General features: G+C 40.1%; 1 protein-coding gene across 3 annotated transcripts in view; it reads left to right on the top strand.

Moving 5' to 3' along the window:
• Positions 1-3,252: 3,252 nt before the first annotated feature.
• Positions 3,253-22,431, top strand: part of mbd2 (methyl-CpG binding domain protein 2) — a 62,103-nt gene continuing 42,924 nt past the window's right edge. For all 3 annotated transcript variants that reach the window (XR_003986254.1, XR_003986255.1, XM_030436432.1), the window contains exons 1-5: positions 3,253-3,745; positions 8,516-8,675; positions 15,199-15,339; positions 18,515-18,605; positions 18,682-18,859. Coding sequence is in view for 1 of the 3 variants with exons in the window: in XM_030436432.1 (XP_030292292.1) it covers positions 3,633-3,745; positions 8,516-8,675; positions 15,199-15,339; positions 18,515-18,605; positions 18,682-18,859 (683 nt within the window). In the remaining 2 variants the exon portion in view is untranslated. The remainder of the gene's footprint in view (positions 3,746-8,515; positions 8,676-15,198; positions 15,340-18,514; positions 18,606-18,681; positions 18,860-22,431) is intronic.

Genomic DNA, 22,431 nt, shown 5'->3' with positions numbered 1-22,431 from the left:
GTAATGATCATCATTGCGCTGCGGAACTCTGGGGGTGGGATTTCTTAATCTATTCCGACAAATACGGCAACTATATCAAATGTTTGATGCCTCGAAATATGTGCTGGAACCCTATTTCTAATGTTGCTGAAGTTTGGTCCTGTTCTGAGCATTATTTGTGGCTTTTTGATGGCGGTTTTATATTTGGACCCATTTACTGCAATGTCTTGTTGTCGTGCGGTCGTTTCTGAGGATGCTAAAACTACGTTAGCTAGCGGTCAGCAAACTTTATCTCTCGAGAGGGAGTCTAACACAGTTTCACGGTGTGTTAGACCATGGATTAAACTTACACCGGAATATCCCTTTAACCAATCAGCTGTAACATCAGGCAACAGCCAGACGTTTGCATCAGTGGAGAGAAACGATTTATTTTATTGACAAGAAAAACATAGAGAAGACTCGTAGGTAAAGAAACACCAATACAGTCCAGTACAAATTTAGGTGTAAATGAAAGGAAAATGATAGATAGAAAATAGAATTCAAAAGGAAGAAAAAGATGGTATTATTTCAGAATCACAAGGCTAAGGCAAACTGGCAAGAATCAAAACATAGAACAGGCTAGATATGTCACTATACATCTGTCTTGCAATTTTGCTAATCTTTTTTCAGTGAGGAGAAAAACCACTTGAAGTAATTTACAAAACTTACTACAGTGGATATGATATTTACCCATCATTTGTAAATAACAACACACTGCCACACTGTAATTACATGTTCATATTGTACAACATTATGTTTATGTATATATGAGTCTATTCTATTTTTTACCTTTTTATCATATTGTTTACTTTTTACTATTATTATTGTTTATTGTAATATTACTGTCTTTTGGCTGCTCTGGCAAAGAAATTTCCGCGTTTGCTGGACAAATAAAGAAATTCTGATTCTGAACAATCATATTAACCAAATCAGATGCAGATTAATCTAAAGTATCCATTTAAAGAGGATACATGAGAAGTCAAAAGTCGAGATATCATTAATCTTGAGTGACAGGTATGTAAATCAGACCAGAAGCCTTTGGACTGAGTGCAAGAGAAGAACACATGTCCAAAGATTCATCAGCCCCCTCACAAATCACTGGGATCTACTTCAGATTATGACCTTTTACTTAGAAAGTCATGGAGATGGAGGCCTGTTCATGGCTTATGGCTTATGCATCTCAATGAACTGTATGAAGTTTTCACTTAATGAAAATTGTACTGTTATGGTAGCGGGATCCGATTCTCAGTCACCTTGGTTCTTTCCTGTTAATTCCCTTGCTTTTTACCACTTTTATGTTATTTTAGTTAAGAGGTCATCCATTTGTCCATTATCCTTCTATTGTTGCTACTGTTGATTTATTTTCCTCCACACTATGCTTCTGCCCTCTGATTTTGAAGTCTAACATACGTTTCAACATTTGCTTTTCATGATTGTTTTTTTGCCACTTGGTCTCTTTTTTTGTTGCAAAGGATACCTGAATGTGCTATGACCCACATGAATGTGATATTTTCCCCTTGACTAGCTGTTCTTGACTTGGTGAACAAGAGTTATAAAGCAGGTTCTGATGATTACTAACTGTGCTTGTCTATGCTTGTCAGTGTGTGTGTATAGAGCAATTACTGTTTGGGTTGATGTCACCTGTTCAGCCCATTCTAACCCATCAGCATTCATGCAGTTCAACAGGCTATTTACATTTATATCTGTATCTACATCTATATCTTTTTTTCTAATTTCAACATGGGAATCACAAGTGTTCATGCACTCCCATATCTTTTGTCTAATCCCCTGTCCAACCAAACCTTGTTATCTGTGTCTTTTCCCTCTCAGAACATATCTGAAGGACCCTTTTTGACAATCTCCATGCCTCTTCAGATTAACAGCTTCTTCAGTCGAGCAGATGTTTTGGAAAAAAACAGTAGCCTTTCTCCTGCATCCACTTGAACACACTAGGGGATTTCTTACTGCCCAAGCCTTTATTACATTGCTTGGTTGCCTGTTGTAGCATAGCTAAGACGGGTATGTTTACACCTTTCTGTTTGTTGGTTGGAGGATTACACAAAACTAAACTATTGAACAGATTTCCACATAATGTGGATGGAGGATGGATTTTGGCCCAGAATACACCCCATTAACTTTTAGCAAAGATCCAGATAAAGGACCAGATCCATTAACTTTTTCTCACTCTCACTATAACATTGTGTTTCTAGTCATTTTCATCAATTTCTCAGGGATTTTGATAACAAAAATCAGGTGTATTTAGGACGACTGGTATCTATTGGTGAGTACAATTTAATTGGACCAAAATAAAAATCCAAACTGAGCACATTTAAGTTGGCTATATTTTGATATTAGACAAGGCTTTTGAATTGAAGAGGACTTTGGGAGAGGTATGCACTCTAGTGAAGGCCATTCTACTTGTATTTATATTTATTTATGTCTATATATTGGGGAGCAGATTTAAATGTTGTGTAAAAGCCGATTACAAAGTTCAGGGTTTGCTGTCAGTGCTCTTTGCTGCTGCAGGCCCCTTTAACCCAGAGCTGTGACGTCAGTGTTGGCATAGAGAGACAAGGCAAAAAAGCAGAGTGATCACTCTGCCTCAAAGTCCAGGCACAGAAATGCAAACATCAATTCCAAGGGTGCCTCCTATCCGAGCAGTCTCACCATGAGAGGCAACCCTACATGTGATGTTGGTACCAAACTACCTGGTTTGCTGAGCTGAAAAGTCAAGATTATTTTATTAAGTAGGCTACTTTATGTTCCATTAATACATTAGCCTATGTACATTGTTTTCATGCAAATTAATATAACATGTTGTTGTTTCAATATTAATTTTTGTAATGTTTGTGTCACGAATTAAATGACTGGCAATTTCTGCTTTATTTAATTCATCTTTTTATTTTTACTTGTTACATTTTAAATATTGTGCTTGCCTAATTTTTGGCAGATTTAAATCAGACAGCTCTCAAATGAGAGGTATTCATTTAGGTCTCTGTTTGGAAGATATTTGTTATAGCCTGTTTTCATAATGCTGCGTCGAACAGGCCTACTCTTGGTTCCGTAAAAGGGTGGGTTTCTTTTAAACTAACTGAGTGGTTACTCCTCCATAATAGACGATCTCTCTCTCTCTCTCTCTCTCTCTCTCTCTCTGTCTCTCCCTCTCTGCGCGCGCGCGCGCGCGCGTGTGTGTGTGTGTGTGTGTGTATGAGAGAGAGAGAGAGAGAGAGAGAGAGAGAGAGATGTACTGCAGACGTCACAGTTTACCGTTGGTCCAGTTCAGTTGGACCAGATGAGCCGTTAGTCCTCTCCAGAGGGAAATTGAATTTAATCCAGATTAGAAGGGTCAACCCGGGTCATCCCACCTCACAGTCTTAATCGGGACACTTTTTAAATTCTTATTTAACCCGAAATATCCAGCATAAACAGTCGGGCGGAGGGAGGGAGGGAGGAAGGAAGAGCCGCCGTTAACGTAACGTCCGTGACGTCAGTCCGTTCGGGCTGCTGCTCCGCTGGTTTTACTACCACACTGTTGTTAGGACGGTCCTCATCGGTGTTTACCGAGGGATCGATCGACTCGATCGCAGCTTAATCGCGGGACCGATAAGTGTGTGATGATGGAGAGGAAGAGGACGGACTGTCCCGCTCTGCCGCCCGGCTGGAAGAAGGAAGAAGTGATCAGGAAGTCCGGACTGAGCGCTGGAAAAAGCGACGTCTACTACTACAGGTACTCCGTCACACTCATCGATCAGTCACTGGTCAGTCCGGTCCCACAGTAAACCGGTGTTCGATCAGTGCATGTGTGGGAACAGCTCTTGACTCTGACTGTCATCGTCAGGTCTGAACACGAGTCTGCAGTGAGAGTGTGTCAGTTACTGTGAGGAGTTACAATGTAGCGCACACAGTGTCATGTCTCTGTGCTGGTGCTGACAGTGTCCCTGTGCAGATCAACACGGTGTCTGTCCAGTCCAGATGTTATCATGTTTACTAACGACCCTGTAATGTTCCATACCTTTAGATCCATATTCCTGTAGAAGTTAACACACGGTCTCTACTTGTCAACAAGCTGTTTACTGACGCTGCCCTTAATTCAGGGCCGTAGCTGGGATAATAAGTCGTAAGGTCATGAGGAAAGATCTCTACATTTTTTAATTGGCCAAAAAATGTGTAACTTAAGTCAAAAAGTGGCTGATAATGTCAGCCACTGAAATCAAAGTGTGCCAGGATGTGCCTTAGCCATCTAAATCGAAAGCTGTCACACCCAATGCAACACAACAATGACGAATATAAGTTTCCAGCTAATTTAGAATAAATCTTAATATTATTACAATATTACATTCACACTATTGACATTAATTGGAAAAAATACTCAAACAGAGAGACTTCATGTCACTTGTAATGAAATGCGTGCATGGGTCTTGCTCATCGCTGCCTTCATGCTCTTTAATTGACGGTCAGTAGTCTCTCAAACACCGCCCTTTTAAGGTGGGAATTTTGCCATGAAGTTAACTCAGATGCGACTGTCTGAGATCTTCGCCCTCCAGCATCTCTAAAACAAAACTGACACTATAGGACACTAGGTCAGCCGCCCGGGCCCTGAGTCACAGGAGGGCCTTCTAACCCTTTGGCCCTGGACTTAAGTGCAGATTTTTAGACAATTGCAGTACCACAAGTCAAGGTTTGACATTGTTGCAACAGTTGTGTTATAATATTATTGGAGAGTTTATTGCAGCATTTAATTAAGAAATGCAGTTGGAGCACACTGCCACCTTATTTCTCGAAAGAGATGCTAGAATAAAGAGGAAAATCACTATTAAGGCTGATCTATATATCCCTTTTTTGCTTTGGTTCGTCTTCGGTAGAACCTATATCCCACAGGCCCACCTAAATGGTACCTCTTCGTCCTGGATTTTGAACGACTACTGTTTGAAAGTCATATCTGGTCCTCTGAATGGTTTTTCTGATGCAGATCCATTGCCATATGCCACCCCTAGACTGTGTGTTCTTGGATACCCATGCACCAGCATATATCGATGACATGCCATTCCTATCATGTTGGTTACCTTTATTTGCGAGATAAAATAATCTCATAAATCCATCCTGACAAGCCCATCATGCCTCCAGGAACAGTGCCAGGCCTTGCATTCCATTTTATATGGTGTCACTTGATACACACTCACACCAACATACCTTTTACCCTGAGCTTTTATTGTGAAGTAAGTGGCTGTAAATAGTAGTTATGTATTATTATTTTTTTTAATTACTGTCACAACACCCCCACAAAATTAGTCATTTCAGTTTCAGAATTTGAGCCAACAAGTCCCATAACATCCGGAAAGTCTAGAAGAGCTACACCATCAAAATTGCTTTATTTCTAATCAAGTATCAAGTGGAGGGCTAAACCAGAGGTTAACCTCTCCACCGCTGGTGGGAGTCTCTAGTGCGCCCGCTCTATGGGCTCCACAATACGGAAGGTCTGGGTAATTTGACATTCAGGAAGTCTTTTCTTTTGGGCTTCATGCTTCACTGAGCAGCTTGCATAGGAATGAACTGAGCTCTGCTTCTGATGTTGTATCCAGATTTTCCTTGTTAGATGTATGCTATTAAGCTATATGCTTCTGGCCAAATCACGTTGGTTTGGACCAATCATTGTCTTATGAGGAACTGCTGGCAGCTACCGGCTAGGTTTAGGTTTGACAACCAGTATGAGAAGCAACTGTTTAAATGAAAACAACAGTGGTGGCTATTCTACAGGTTAGCGTAGCTGCTACTAAAGTATTAATTATATCATAACTATTTATTATTTTATTGAAGAAGAGCAAAGAACAGTACAAGAGGCTTTTCTAGAAAACAGGTTTTCTCTATTTTCTTGACTCACTTCAGTACAAGTTTAATTTACCAACTGGTTCTTCTGGTGGTAGCACTCTTTTACTGTTGATCTTGTTGGTTGAAGATAGCCTGTGATAGATGGTAATAGATGATTCATCCAATCACACGCCAAGTTTTTATGAAAATTGCTGCCCTTTTTCAAACTGATTCCAAGGACAACTTTTAGATGGTCCTGTGTAATAAACCATCTAGCATGTCATGTTAATGCTACTTAGTGTGTTGGGACTTAGTGTATGTCCCCCATGTGTCGCAGCTAAAATTGCATGTCACTCATATTTTACCCACAGATACAACTGTTTTATCAGCCATTAAACCATTAAACCATGAAACTCAGGTACAAATGCAAATACATCGAATAGTTCCTGTAAATGCAGGCAAATTGTAGTATTATCACTTTTAGCTGAAGTGTTTTATTGTATGTTTCTTTTTATTCTTTTTGAATATACAAGCATACTTTATTATGTTTACTGAGTTGCCATGTTCTTCAACAAATGCAGTCTAATCCATTCTTTTATAATGCTTTTAATTGTCTAGTTTTGTGTTGAAACCTTTTGAAAGGTGTTGATTCAACTGTATTGTCTTGCATTTTGGAGGATGTACTTTGTGGTGCAGGTAAACTGTCAGGTGTTAGTGTTCCAAAATTTTGCCCAACCTATATCGAAATTGTATTTTTTTTAACAAGATATAAATACATGAATATTGTAACATTACAAGCAATCATACTTCGCACTTACATTAAAAACAAAACAATGTACTCCTGCTACAGACTTAAAGTTAGGATCTCCTCTGCTTGTAATGCTACGATTGGGACATTTTTTTCGATCTCTCACAAGTCCCCAAAACACTGTGGGAGTGCAGAGCTTAATTACTGGAGTACTCCTTTATGAAAGTAATGATAATAAAAAAATCAGTAATGAGTAAGTTGCAGTGTTAGTGTTTTTTATCACATTTTTGCTTGTTTCCTCCACAATACATTTGTTTAATGAAACTTAGAATACATTAATTTTCCTGACTGTTCGCTAACTAGTGCTGCATTAGATCATTAGATCAATGATGTCACTCCTAGTGCAGGTCTGAGGTGAGGCTGTGACACTGCAAAGTTGTTGACTGCTTTCAAGGGCTGCGTTCACTTCCTGTTGATCAGCAGAGGAGGCACGGCTCAATCAGATTAACAGCCCAGAGTCAGAAACATCTGAGCCCTGTCACATCCTGAACGTGTAACATGAAGGAGATCAGCAGTTCAGAGCTGGCACTTGCCTTTACTTTCAGTCTGCTGTGTAATGTGACTCATCAGTTCCAGTAAAGACATCAGTCAGCAGGTCGACTTACTGGAAGAGTAGCAACACCCAGCTGTGGCCATCTTTACAAACTCATGTTGTTTATCAGGAACTAAATTACAGACATTTCATTTTTAGCCGAGCTACATTTCAGTCACTGCTGATATTTTCTGGGAACCAATTACACTTTATTTGAAATAGAAGAATTTCAGAAAGTGATTTGTCTATTCCTCATCCCTTCAAATGGCTATTTAAGGCCTAAGCTTAGTTGTTTTGGTCATGGCTTCAGAAGCAGGTTAGAATTCAGCCTTTGGTTAGATTAGGGGCAAGAGAATGTACTGTATCATTTTATGTTAATGTAGTTCTTCACAAAGTCCTGAATTACAAATGTGTGCATGTTTTAGTATAGAGCATTGAAAGAGGAAGTGTTTGACAGTTGCTGCTAGTTTCAGATGTGATACCATGACTGTATAGATGCGGTTTGAACATGCGTCCTCGTGTCTCTGTTTGTTGTCCAGCAAGTGTGATTATATAAGTGTGAGATTTTGTATTTCTAAAACTTTTTTTTCCTGTAAAATGACCACTCAAAACTGCTTTACAACACTTGTCAGATTCACCTATTCTCTCTCTCTCTCTCTCTCTCTCTCTCTCTCTCTCTCTCTCTCTCTCTCTCTCTCTCTCTCTCTCTCTCTCTCTCACACACACACACACACATGGCAGAGGCTGCCATGCAAGGTGCCAACTGCTCATCGAAACAATTTGGGGTTCAGGATCTTGCTCAGGGACATTTTGACGTGCAGCAAGGATTTGAACCAGCGACCTTCTGATTACTAGGCGACTCGCTCTGTCCTGAGCTACAGTCGCCCCAAGCTTTAACTGGCTTCAGGCTATAGCCTTATATTTAATTTAGCTATGACGGCGGGCAGACCATATGCAAACCTTACCTTAGCGTTATTCAAGAAATGTTGAACTAACCATCATGTCTTCTGTTCAGAACTAGAGGTTTCCTAGGCTGATCCTACGGGTCTGTATCAGGGTCAAATTTTAAAAGATACCCAGTGGAGCTCTTAATGAAGGTCTGTTTACATAGTGTTTATCATAAAAAAGAGAATTGTGTGTATCCTTGAGGCCTAAAAAGCCCTATCTACTTCTGTCTCAAAGTCAGAATATTTCCACTGTAGATTAGACTAGTCTCAAAATCCATGAAGAAATTTACATTTCTAACAGTTAAAAACCTGTACATTATGGGTTTTGGACATCCAAAATTAAGATGATAACATCTTTAATCGCACTACCTTTATCTGTCTGACTGCTATGCCTCTTTCCTTCAGTCCTTCAGGGAAGAAGTTCAGGAGTAAGCCTCAGTTGTCCCGTTACCTTGGAAACACAGTGGATTTGGGATGTTTCGACTTCCGAACGGGGAAGATGATGCCTGGGAAAATGCAGAAGAACAAACAGAGACTCCGACACGACCCGCTTAGTTTGGCCAAGGTAACACTGATGGATCACATCTGTGGGGGACAGCTGTGGCTTTGTTGTGGTTGTGTTGTATGTTATAAGATCATCAGATTAACACAGCTCTTCCTGCAAAAGGTTCACAGATCAGCAGGTCAGGGCAAATAATCACTAAAGAGGAAGAGAGTGATGTGTACATGAAACCCTGCCCAACGACTGCTGAACTTCTGCCAGTCTTGTTGTGCACCCATCAAAGACCCACCCACTCTGTGAATCATTTTAGTGCTGCCAGGGCAAGCCAATCAGAGGTAGTGTTGGCTTAGCACGTCACAAAATGATTCATGCCTTTTTTCAAAGAAAAAAATATATATATATTATATATCTTGAAATATATTATATAGGACTTTTTTTTTAATATTATTGGCCAAAATTGTAGTTTGTTAATTGAGTAGTTAAACTACAAAAAATGACCCAATAAGTAGTTTAATTACTTGACGCAGCACAAAATATGAATGCAGTTCAACAAGCGAGTTACAGCAAATTATAGTTAAGCTATGTAGTTCAACTACATGTAGTTTAAGTCTCCCCAACACTGCATTTTTGGTAGAGATTTGAAAGCATTTTGTGGGAACTCATCTGGTGACTTCACAAAGGTGTCCACCTCATCCTCCTTGTCATTAAAAAAAAAAAAAAAATTGATATTACATAGCTCTTTTTTTTTAAATAAAAAAGTATTTCATGTTATTGGCCAAAATTGTACTTTTGTAAATTGAATAGTTAAACTACAAAAAATGACCCCAAAAATAGTTGAAACACTAGACGCGGCACAAAATATGAATGTATTTTAACTACCAGCAAGTTACAGCAAATTGAAGTTAAGTTATGTAGTTCAACTACATGTAGTTTAAGTCCCCCCAACACTGGATTTGGGTGGTAGAGGATCTGTTTTGACTCGCTGTTGCAGTGTCTTTTGATTTTTTATTTACTCACACATACCTTGAAAGGCTAGCCGGTTGCTGTAGTTTAATGTGCCGTTTCAGGCTTGCTGTTGACGTTGTATGGAGTTGCTTCTTGAAACCCGACAGGCAAAGTTTACACAAAAAGGTCAGATTTTTCAAACTGACCTTTTCATAAAATTGTTTTAAGAAATCAACGAAGATGCCGTATTAATGGTGGAGGCAGAGTCAGAGGTAGTGCTGCTGTCTTCATTTGTTTTTGTCTACATGCTTCGCATTTTGATGATGCATGTGCCGATGCGACTCTGTGGTGGCTGGTGTTGCCAGATTGGGTGTTTTCTCTGCAACATATTAAGGCCTGTTTACGGTCTGTTTTAGCCGGGTATTCGCCTGGAATGCTCTGTGGAAATCTGGCACTCTCTTGAACAAAGTTAAACTGTGAGAGAGCGGCGTTCACAAACGCCAGAATGAATGCGTTCATAATAACGTTCATCAGGCAGAAATACGTACGTTCAGATCACGTTCGCCCAAAATATGAACATGTTCATGAACAATTGTTCACTGAACGCGTTCAGGCACAACACTGGTTGTCTCATTCTTAAAGGGATAGTTTGTGTTTTTTGAAGTGGGGTCATATAAGGTACATGTCTATAGTCGATCTCTTCCCTACCGTAATCACCGATAAGTGCAGCCTCAGTTTGGAGAAGTAGAGATCCGCTCCAGCCCAGACTCTCAGCTTTGTACTGCAGTGAACGGTGCCCAGATGTAAAGCGAATTTTAAGCACCTAAAACAAGGCTCACTTAAAAAAATTTACAGTTCAACTGTACATTGTATAGAAAAAAATTCACACCACTTTACATCGCCGTCAGACCGCCCTTTCTTTTGGCACTACATTTTCTCAGCCGTAGAGCCTCTGTATCCCTACGCATTAGCGCAACTGGGCAACAGGTGATCTGCGAGCGGCGAAAATAAGTCCGGTTCGTCCTGTCGGGACTTATTTTCCCGATAATGACCGCCGTTCTATACATTATCCCTTACTTAACCGATAAGATTTAAATGCTCTATTGAGTGTCTGTGACCCATTCAAAGCAAGTGGTACTGCATTGTACTGGTACTGCTTGAATATTTCAGTGCTGTACCGCAAAATTTGCAAATAACCTCATCTCCTTTTCGGTCAAAATTGTCCCACACAGAACTCCTTTTTGCTCGCTTCATTTTTGCTGTGAAGTGGGCTGTGGCGGAAAGCACGTAAAGGCAAGGCACGTGTTGCACGTGTGGCATCAGTCGACACGCTCCCATGAGTTGATTGACAAGTAGCTAAAAAAAAATTTAACCGATAGTATTAATCGGTCAAAGTTTCTGTTATCGGTTAACGGTTAAGCGGTTAACCATGTGCATCCCTAATAGATAGATAGAATTACTTTAATGATCCCAGACTGGGAAATTATTTAATGATGCAGTGTTCATTACAGCCACTATATGAAAATGTCGAACAGAACAAGGGACGTGTTGATGATTTAGTTATTCATAGTCTTATCCATTATTGGTTCTAAATATGCACAGTATGTTCTGAGGCTGGTGTTAACAGAAAGGTCATGCATCACTGAAACCTAAAGCGTTCATCCTCTGGGGAAAAGGTAGGTGATCAGGGCTTGTATATAACTCACTTCTCAATATGGGAAATAAATCCTCACATGCAAAAACGTTTCTGAGTGATCATATTTGGAGCAATAGGAAGTTTTGTCACATGTGAAATTATTACTGTGAATCTCTGTTGATATTTAGGAGGACTCCACGCTGTCCTACAGAAAGATTATATATGGACTTTTATTTTAGGCCACAGAGTTGTCTGTCAATGTTTATTGAAATGAAATGCTTATTTCTTTGGATTTGCATTTGGCAACAAAAAAGCTCAAAAAGCTCAGGTTGATTTTGGGTTGAAATCATTAGTAATATAATGCATCCCTGCTCAGTTCAACACACCCCTTATGCTTGAATGACAGCATGTCCTCAAGCTGGTGTAAAACCTGTTGACTCATGTTATCAAATCTTGATTTGACAGTGCTGTTCTTTGTTTAGCAAAATCTGTTTCTGTGACTTAAATTTCACCTAATTTTTCCCGTCTGTCCTTCTCACTTCTCCAGTGGTTGTGGACTTTGTCCATGTTGATGGTCTGTTTCTTGCTTTGACTTTATGCGCATCAGCTAGTCCAAATGCCACTTCGAGACGATTTCTGGATGCTGTTTTGATATGATTCATTAAACTAAAGCCTCTTTCACAATCTGCACTGGATGTTTAAAATGTAGCACAAATATTCACAAGCAATGAGATCTCCTTTAGCTCCTTACATCTAAGTGCTGCAGCCAACATATCTGAGAATGTGCTGATTGACCCTTGTTTAAAGTGAAATGGCAGCCGAGAAGTATCGTTGTCAGAATGCATTGTAACTTTGAGGAGAGGAGAGTAGTTTGGACCACTACTGTCTTCCGGCAACAACTATCCTCGCGATATCTCACGTGACTTCTCACGTGGCTTTTTTGGCTTTTTATTTCAGTACTGTTTCTTATATGAGGATCCTTTTTCAACTTCAAAGTCAATATTGTTATTCGGTAGTAACGACAAAACAACAAATTATCTGTGCATTTATATGAAACTAAGCTTTAGGAGCGGTCCACCTTAACTCACCTCCATGTTTACATGAGTTATCCAAAAACAATCTTTTTAGAAAACTCTGTGTACACTCTGTGTTTGACTCATATACATTCACAAAAAAAGCCTAGGTTGCATTTTGGCAAGAGTTTCACTTTAAGTTTTTGCTTCACTATGTTCTTGAATTCAGCATTGTGAATGGCCTCCATAGAATGTGGGTGGTGGAGAATGGCCTCATACGTCTTTGCCAGTGCTGCAATATCTGTTGATCCATACTCAAAACTGATGTCTGAGCTCAATGCTTTGATGTCAGATGCAGACCACTCCTTTAATTCATCCTCTGGAAAATGAGCATCCAAGTGATCACAGATCACTTATGAATAAAAAGAGTAATCTCACCGGTATTCCTAGCATCAGCTGATGAGGTCCTCCTCACCTCTTGACACGGTCACTTCCTTGAACATCTTCTCATTCTTCAAGTATTGGGAACACAACTTCTCAATCTTTTGCTCTTGCAAAGCAGTGTCCTTCCATTGCATCTTCGTACATTTCCAACTGCATAGATTTGCTGTGCGCTTAGTATGCGGGAGCAGTGTGTGATTATGCGAGCACGCAGCTTAGAGGGAACATTGGTTGTAACACTCAAACTAACTGGTGTCAAAGATGCCTATTAAATGTGTGTGCTTTACGTACAGAGCAAAAGTCAGGGTATGATCAGCCTAACTTAGCATATAGACTGAATGCAGGGCGAAATAGGTAGCCTGGCTCTGTCCAAAGTTTAGAAGTGGGTTACAGTTCCAACACATAACTGCACAACAATCTTGTTCTGTTTGTGCTTGTATTAGACAAACAGGATACAAGGGGTTAGTTTTTGAGCTTTGGAGGTGGAGGGTCAGGCCAGCTGTTTCCCTCTGCTTCATGTCTTTATACTAAGCTAAATTAATCGCCTCCCCACACCAGCTTCACCAGAGCAGGCAGTGTTGTGCACGTTCACACTGCAAATGAGCTAGTTTAAATTTCAGTTGACACAGATTAAATGAAATAGTTAATATTTGTTGCTCAGAATTTTTAACACAGTTTGTAGTCCCGAAAATTAACTAGTTCTAATTAATTTCTTCAGTTCTTATGAGCTGCTCCATGCAAGATTGTTTTTAACTGGACCTCCTTCCCATCCGGGTCTAGACCCCAACTAGTGTTGGTCAACATGGTACTTTAATCTGTCACTTTTAGCAGTAAAAAAAAGTAATATTACACCTTACTAAAAGGCCTTCAGAGAAAATATTACATTCACTATGTCAAAATTGCATTAACACCCGAACACATTCTCAACGATGTCATATCAAAATATGCTGTGATTGACATATTAAATGTCTCTGGCAGTTGTATGTAACAGATGTTGTCATTATGCCCCTGCCGTTATGCTAATGATGTCCTGAGGTAGACTGTTTCCCTTTCAGCAGCTTTGTAATTCCTCTGTGATTGTTTATCCATTTTCTTTGTCGAGACTGGTTATTGTTATTGTTAGCCGTCCACTAGCATATATGAGGCCTTGGGCTGCTTCTGTTGATCAATCAGAGGCTGTGCTTGGTAGGGCTGGGCGATAAATCGGCAAAATCGATTAATTTGAGTTTTTGGTTTAGGACGATTGTAAAACATGAAAATCGAGTTTTTATTTAACTTGCTCCGCCGCCGCTCCTCATGGGCTCCCGTAGTTCATAGTGGCTCCGCCCCCCGCATTGACTTTCCACTGAGAAACAAACACAACAACATGCAGCGAGCTCGTTCCTAACACGGCATGGTCTCGTTAGTAGTTTGGTTTTGTAGCGTTGGGCCTCGAACAAACCACCGTCCGCTGCAAAGTTTGTTCAAAGGCTGTTGTTACTAAAGGCAGCGGACCGACATTTATTTCAGCATCTCAAACAAACGCATGTATCACAGTGGGACACTTGTTACTACGAGAAGACCGCGGCAGCCCACAAATACCTGCTATAAAGCAACCAACATTAGCAGAATCATTTAATCATTGTGTCCCGTATGAGAAGAAAGGGTCCTGGATGACAGTTGTTACGGATGCAGTCACGTTGCATATTGCTAAAGATATGGTGCCCGTATACAGTGGAAACGCCGGAGGTTCATCCACATGCAGAAAATGTTCGACCCCCCAGGTTTGTGCTACAAAGCCACAACGGGGCAAGATGTCTCAAGCCAGAGGAAGTAGACAGGCTCGTCTTCCTGGCCAAAAATGTTTTAAAAAGACAGCCAGCACACACCTGATGTCCTGTACATCTACCAACATGCAGTGTTTACTATGCAATGCATGCAGATGTTTGATTTAGTTTACATATCTTCAGGGATATAAAATACTATTTGGAAACAAAAGGCACCTTTTGCAAAATAAAGTATTTAATAAAAGTTATGTTAACACTTTATCAATACCAATATGGAGACTGTTCTGTTTTTATAATAGCAAGCAATCTGACATGTTAAATATGTTTACAAAAGCATTTTTTATCAAAAAGGGACACATTCTTTTCAAATGGATGCACTTTTATTTATTTTTTCAAATGAGTTTGAATCTGCACTCTTTACAACAGCATGGCAAATTTGTTTAGAATCATAGCATTAAAATAAATGCAATGCTCTTAATAATTTCTTTGTAATTTGAAATTTGTTCTTGAGAAGGATAAAAAAAAATCGCTTAAAATCGTAAATCAAGTTTGGTGTGAAAAAATCGGAGATTCAATTTTTAGGCCATATCGCCCAGCCCTAGTGCTTGGCATTCCTGCCATTGGATTTACAATGATTCATAATAAACATGAGCTTTGTTCCTTCGATTACTCAACATGAAACATTACCCTCTTCCATTTAATAATGCTTAATTGTGCTTATGGTCTGCAGTTACGTTCAGTTCACTGTTCATCAAATTCTGACTCTGTATCTGCTTCTCATCCAGGGAGGTAAGCCGGATCTAAACACAGTTCTGCCAATCAGACAGACAGCATCCATCTTTAAACAGCCTGTTACCAAGGTTACGAGTCACCCCGGCAACAAGGTGAAGACAGACCCGCAGAGAGGGACCGAGCAGCCTAAACAGGTGAGAGGCTGATGCGGCATGCATGCACGAGCACACACACACACACACACACACACACACGCACGCACGCACACATAGTGGTTTTATCATGGAAATGCAAAGGCCAGGCTATTAATTAAGAGAGATAGAAGAACCCAAGTTGTCATGGTGACTGTGGCCACTAGATGGTGCTGAGACATCAAGGAAAAAGCAGCATAACACACTGGCACACACGCACATACGGTGTCAGTGTTCTGCAGAGGGGATGAAAGATGGTTTGGTGACAGGCAGAGGAGAACAAGAAAGAGTAGAAGGGATGAGGGTAGAATGACTGGAAGGAAAATGAGAAGTGAGAAAGGAAGAGGGTTTGGATGTTGTATAGAAGGATGAGACAAAGATTTAAGGGGGAAAAAAAGGTAAGGGTTAGGGTTCTCATTATAATATACCAAAATGCTGTAATACAGGGTTGTGTAGTGTTGTAGTAGAATATTACTTTTTTAAAGTTTTTTTCAAAAACTTTTTTTAAGTATCAAGTTTGATCAAATGAGAAAAACGCATACATCACTTAAATTCCTTCAAATGTATTTTAAATTACAGATCCATACAGCTAGTAAGTGAATCTTTAGGTTGACAGTCTTTTGTAATATGCAGATTTGCCGTCCATTAGAGCTGCGCAATATATCGTTTGCGCATCGCCATCGCGATGTATGTGTGTGCAATAGTCACATCGCAGAGCCTGCGATGTAGGACGCAAATGAATTTATCTAATATCAAAGGAACCTGACACACACTCTGCATGCAGAGCAATCCACCAATCACATTAGTTCTTATTCAGTGTGCCGAAGCAGACCAGCCCCTGCACATGGAGTGAGTCGCTGGTAACAACATTGAAAAATGAGCAACAACAAGAGAAAATTGCGAAAACGAAGACTTGGTGCCAAAAAGAAAAGCAACGTCAGTTATCTGGAGTTATTTCGGCTACAAGAAGGATGATGTTGACCAAACAGATGTTCTGTGCCACAAGAGAGGTAACGTTAACACAACTAATTTGCATTTACTTCGGTACCACACAGCAGAGTCCTGCACGGGTCTTTGCAATCCCGCACCCGCCCGCATCCGCCATACTTAAAACTTCATCCGACCCGTTTTCTGACAGTCGCACAAATTACATTCCGCACCCGAAGGAGGGACGCAAGTTTTTAAAATGAAAGTAAGCTAGCGTGGGGAATGGGAGTTCTGGGAGGGCGCAAGCACGCATGAATGAGCTCATATGATTATCATTTTGAAATGCAGGTATATTTTTGTAGATGTGTCGCTAATAATCTCCAGGCGTCCGACTCTGTCGTCTAAAACTAAAAACAGATTTGAATCGTTTAATAACCTGTTTATCACTCATTGTTAGTTACTTAATCTAATTATGACGCTAGAATATTCCATTTTAAGATGGAGAGCTCAAAAGGTTCAAAGTTTTGTTTATTGTCATTCAATTCACGAATGATAGAACGAAACATGTACTCAGGTCCCAGCACAATAAAAGCAAACAATGAAAGATAACAATGAGAATTTCTCTAAAACACAGACAAGAAGCCATACTCACAACATTGACAATAAGAGGTGAGATCAGTGCAGGTTAATTATCCACAAGCAATATATATCGCAGGGTTAAAAAAAATCGCAATGTAAGTTTTTTCCAATATTGCGCAGCCCTACCGTCCATTGATACTTGCAGCAGAAAGCAGAGAATTTGCTGCTATGTCTGGCGGTTACTGCTCCTGATTCATGTAGTGATGTAGATAGGAGTGAAGGGATGCTAACTGCAAAATGGACAGGACATTTGCTATAACGATAGCAATGCTTACAACAGCTTTCAACTTGTAGTAGTAACACACTGTAAATTTAGGTTGTTTGCCAATTAGCCTGAATGTGTTTTTATTTTTGCAGTGATCTGAAAAAAAGTCAATTGAATGCACATCAATACACCTTAAATGATTGAAGTTGAATTAATTTGATGGACTGTGGATTGTTATAGAGTATATAATAATTTACCAGTCTCAATAAACTTTATCACAAAGACTTGTGAAGACTGATTCAAAATAAGATCTATAGATTCATTATCAATGAGCCTTTTGAAGTTTGATATGATAAATGAGGCACTGATCTGCACAATCAGATTTTTATGGCAATTTTTTTAAGCAATTCAGCAAAAAGGCTGGAAAAAGAATCCTATGGGGGAAGTTAGCCTTTCTTACACATGGTTTACAATGTGAAAGGGACCATTTCAAACCAAGCCATCCTTTCCTCAACCTAACCAAGCATTCTTTTTGCCTTAACTGCAACAGAAAACTGAAAAAATGGTAAATATTAAGAATTCAACCAGGTCTTACAAAAGAGTCAAGCATAAAACTACATTCCACATGGTGCTTCACCCATTCATCCATCATGACCTGCTCTCTATGTGGACATGTCTTTTGGTCAATTACGATAATTGTCCTGTAGCAACATTAATTATGTTGTTGGAAAAACACCAACACAGCAATTTTTTATAAATCTTAAATAGCCACAGCCATGTATAATGGTAAGGCATAATAACAGCTTTTCCAGTACTGCTGAAGAGCCTTGCTGATGCAGCATAGTCAGTGAAATTACACTTTGCTGTTCTTTACATGGACAGATCTAATGAGTTTTGGATCAGGCACATGTATCAATATGCAAACAGATGTTTAAGAGCATGTCTATACGTAGTTGCAGTATATACAGTGTAAGCCTTCAACACAGAAGTAAAATTAGCTTTAGAGTCACTTTAGCATAATTTGTACAGCCTGCTTTGGTTGTATTTATTTGGTCTTTATTGTTGGGATGTGTCTATGACTTGAGCAGTAAAGTTGTTGTGGTTGTATTTAATTTTACTGTTCATCTCTACAGCAGTGGTTCACTGAAACAATAAAGGGCATAAAATGTACAGGTATTAATGTCAATTAATATTTATAACCAACGAGTTCTTCACCTGGTTGCGAAGCTTGGTGATAAGGTTGTTGGAAAGCTCTTAATGTAAAACAGCAAGTTATTTGCTCGTTTCAGAAAAAGATCAGAAAACAAGGAGGTTGAAATTAGGAGTAAAACTAAACCTAAACTGAGATCTTGCAGTCCACAGCAGACACTCAACACTCTCTTCACACTGTCTTCTGTGTCCCTGCAGCTGTTTTGGGAGAGACGGTTGAAAGGTCTGCGGTCATCAGACATTACAGAAGAAGTTCTGCGGACCATTGACCTACCCAAGGGACTGCAGAGTGAGTCACCATCAAGAACCTGATTATGCACAATACTCCAGTCCTAATGTCTGACCTCTGACCTCTCTCTGTGCAGGTGTCGGTCCAGACTCCAATGATGAGACTCTGCTCTTGGCCATCGCAAGCGCTCTGCACATGAGCTCTTCTCCAATAACCGGACAGACATCTGTAGCTGCTGAGAAGAACCCGACCGTCTGGCTGAACACTGCCCAGCCTCTCTGCAAGGCCTTCACCATCACTGACGAACACATCCGGTGATTGACACAGTCTTCACACTCTGTGGTTGCTTTAATTGCGTTATTTGTTTCAGTAACTATTTCAACACTAATAGGCCATAAGGTGAACCTGTTTTTCGTTTCATCCTGTTCCCATGTCTGGGCACTAAATGATTTTTGGTTCTTCAAAAAGATATATTGGTTTTGACCGAGAAAAAAAAAGTTCTCCTCTTGACATCCTGCAGTATTTTTTTAATTAGTGTTTAAAGTCGGGACTTTTTCTTGCTTAGTGGAACAATATTTTCGTTCCGAGTGGTAACGTTTTCGTCACGTGCTTCACATTCGACCAATCAGGTAGCCGCGCAAATCCAAGATGGCGGTGTCAACTAACATATAACTTCAGGTAGTGATGTGTATTCTGTTACTGCAATCAACTTTTTACCATAAAAATATAAGGTATCTATCTATGCTTCTAACATCAGGATTGAAGACATGCTACCATGCTAATATTAGCATTTTGGGATAGTTTAATGTTAATGTAAAGGCACAACTGAGTGAGTGAGTAGAGTGACACACACGATACACATACTTAGTAAAAAAGTTCTCCAAATCCACTTATCCCCTCCATATCCACCTGTTTCCTCGGGAGCCTATGGGGGCTGCCATGACAGATAACTACTTCCGCCGGCGGTTTTCTGCTTCCGGTTGCCTTGCAACTGCATGATGGCCGCTGCCGCTAAGCTAGCCCTAAACAACTAGCGTTAGGTCATACGTGCTAAATTGTTTTTAAAATGAGCTCAGGTACAACATGTGCTGTTGTTGGTTGCCACAACAATTCATGAAAATTGAAGTTTTTTCCGCAATGCCTTGTGTAGTACATCAACCTCTTAGACAAACTTGTCCGTGCCCTGCGCCCTACACGCCATGCTGAGGAAGGAGGAACGGATACTAGCGCGGCTCACAGCTTTGACACTAAAATAAATATTTGGGTTTATGATTATCTTCCACAGTATAGCTGCTGCATGACTGCATGACTTCCCTAACCCGGCAATGTCCGAGCAGCCACCTGTCTCCACGACTCCACTTTCCTTCAGCATTATCCACGCTGAATGTTTAGCTTGATTGACGCTGTGGCTGGGCGCTACTGCTGCCTTCAGAAATATAAAATTGCTGTGTTTCTTGAACAGTACATTCCCTATGTTGTTGCTGTGCAGGTAGTTGTATGCTTCTGTGCTTTTGTAACTGCTTAATTCTCCGCCGTCAACACCTTCAGAAAATATAAGATAAGCATTAGCCCGATGTTAGCTACATCGCTAACGTCGGGCTAATGCCGGGCTAAAGCTTCATGTCATCTGCCCACTCCGTGAGAACTGTCCTCACGACTTATTAGAACATCTGTACTGTGTATCCACCTCCGATTTTTATCCATTCTGTCGCTTTCTTTGTGTTAAAAGCCGGTTTTTAGAGCGAGCATGACAGCTACGTTAGCGTAAACACCGAGGTCAGCCAGTTCAACCGGAAGAGCATAACCGAATACCGCCATGAACCATGGGTAAACTCACGAAGTCAGGAATAAGGTGGATAACTCCAGAATAGAATCATCAGGTTCTTAGGTCCTCTTCAGTAAAACAGTACTTTAAGTGTGCTCATTTGATGACAATGATGACAATCTGTTTTTCTTCTGCTATTAATCACGGGAAATCTATTTGTTTTTTAAAATCTTATTCAGCAGTGTTGGTATCTGTTTCCTTATTGACACTCTTATTGTCAGAATTGGACATTTGTAATGTACACTATGATTAGGTAAAATCTCAGTTAGTACAGTTGCTTTCATATTCATGTTGCATCTCATATCTTTGAAGCTCATAATTCCTGCATTTTTAAACATGTTCTTACAAATTTAATCTCTGCAATGAACTGCACCTACATTCAATTCAATATACTAATAATTCCTGACTTTAAGACTCTTCTCTCTTTGTGCTACTGTTACAATATGTTACCACTTGTAACCTTGCATTGTCTCCCTAGTCTCTTTAATGTGAAGCAGTCCAGTATGGGTTGACAGAGTCTTCCTAACACTGAATGGTACATAGTTGAATACTCAGAGGTGTGACTAAATATACTGGACATTGCTTGAAACACACAGCCCCATGAGTCTTTTGGCTGAAAAGTATTTTAAAATCTCAAAAAGACAGCAACAACAGTAAACTAAAAAAAAACAAGCCCAAATTTTAGCATCTGCAAGTATTATTGGTCAGTCAACCAAGTTGACTTCTGTATATCCAACTTAAAATGACTTTTATTTTAATTTAAGATCAGCATAAAACACTGATCAGAAAAAAGTTGGGATGCTGCGTAAAAATTAACAACATAACATTTTTGTACATACACCTATCAGGCATAACATAATGACCATCCGCGTAATATTGTGTTTGCTGCCAAAACAGCCCTGACCTGTCGAGATGTAGACTCCACTAGACCCCTGAAGGTTTGCTGTGGCATCTAGCACCAAGATGTTAGCAGCAGATGCTGTGAGGTTGGGCCTCCATAGATCAGACTGGTTTGTCCAGCACATCCCACAGATGCTTGATTGGATTGAGATCTGGGGAATTTGGAGGCCAAGTCAACACCTCAAACTTGTAGTTGTGCTATTCAAACCATTCCTGAACCATTTTTGCTTTGTGGCACAGCGCATTATCCAGCTGAAAGAGGCCACAGCCATCAGGCAATACCGTTTCCATGAAAGAGTGTATATGGTCTGCAACAATGCTTAGGTAGGTTGTACATGTCAAAGTAACATCCACATGGATGGCAGAACATTTCCCAAATCATCCAATCCAATCCAATCCACTTTATTTATATAGCACGAGTTTAAACAAACACAAGGTTTCCAAAGTGCTGCACAAAAGGATAAAACAGAGATAAAATAAATAAATAAATAAAGACATTAAAAAAAAGAAAATATGCATGTGCACACATAAAACAAATACAATCACATAAAAACACATAAAATCAACACTCTACGTGGTGTTAAAAGCCAAAGAAAAGAGGTGGGTTTTAAGAAGACTTTTAAAATGAGACAGAGAGGAGGCCTGTCTAATGTGCAGCGGCAGACCATTCCAAAGCTTAGGAGCTTCTATGGCAAACGCTCGGTCCCCTCTGAGCTTAAGCCTAGCTGTCAGGAGCAGCTGGTCAGCTGACCTGAGAGATCAGCTGGGCATGTAGGGGTGCAGCAGCTCAGAGAGGTACAGTGGGGCAAGGCCATTCAAGGCTTTAAAAGCAAATAAAAGAATTTTAAAATGAATCCTAAAATGGACGGGCAGCCAGTGGAGTGAAGCTAAAATAGGTGTGATGTGCTCATACTTGCATATGTGCTCAAATCATCACACTGCCTTCGCTGGTTTGCCTACTTCCCATAGTTCATCATGGTGCCATGTGTTGCCCAGGTAAGCGACGCACACACACCCTGCCATCCACGTGGTGTAAAAGAAAACGTGATTAATCAGACCAGGCCACCTTCTTCTATTGCTCCGTGGTCTAGTTCTGATGCTCATATGCCCATTGTTGGCACTGAAATAGGATCAGAATTCCTTTATTATCACGCAAATGGG

Source organism: Sparus aurata, chromosome 12 (assembly GCF_900880675.1).
Source record: "Sparus aurata chromosome 12, fSpaAur1.1, whole genome shotgun sequence".
Lineage (NCBI taxonomy): Eukaryota > Metazoa > Chordata > Actinopteri > Spariformes > Sparidae > Sparus > Sparus aurata.
Note: the sequence above shows the minus strand (reverse complement) of the source record. Positions and strands in the feature narration are given on the sequence as shown.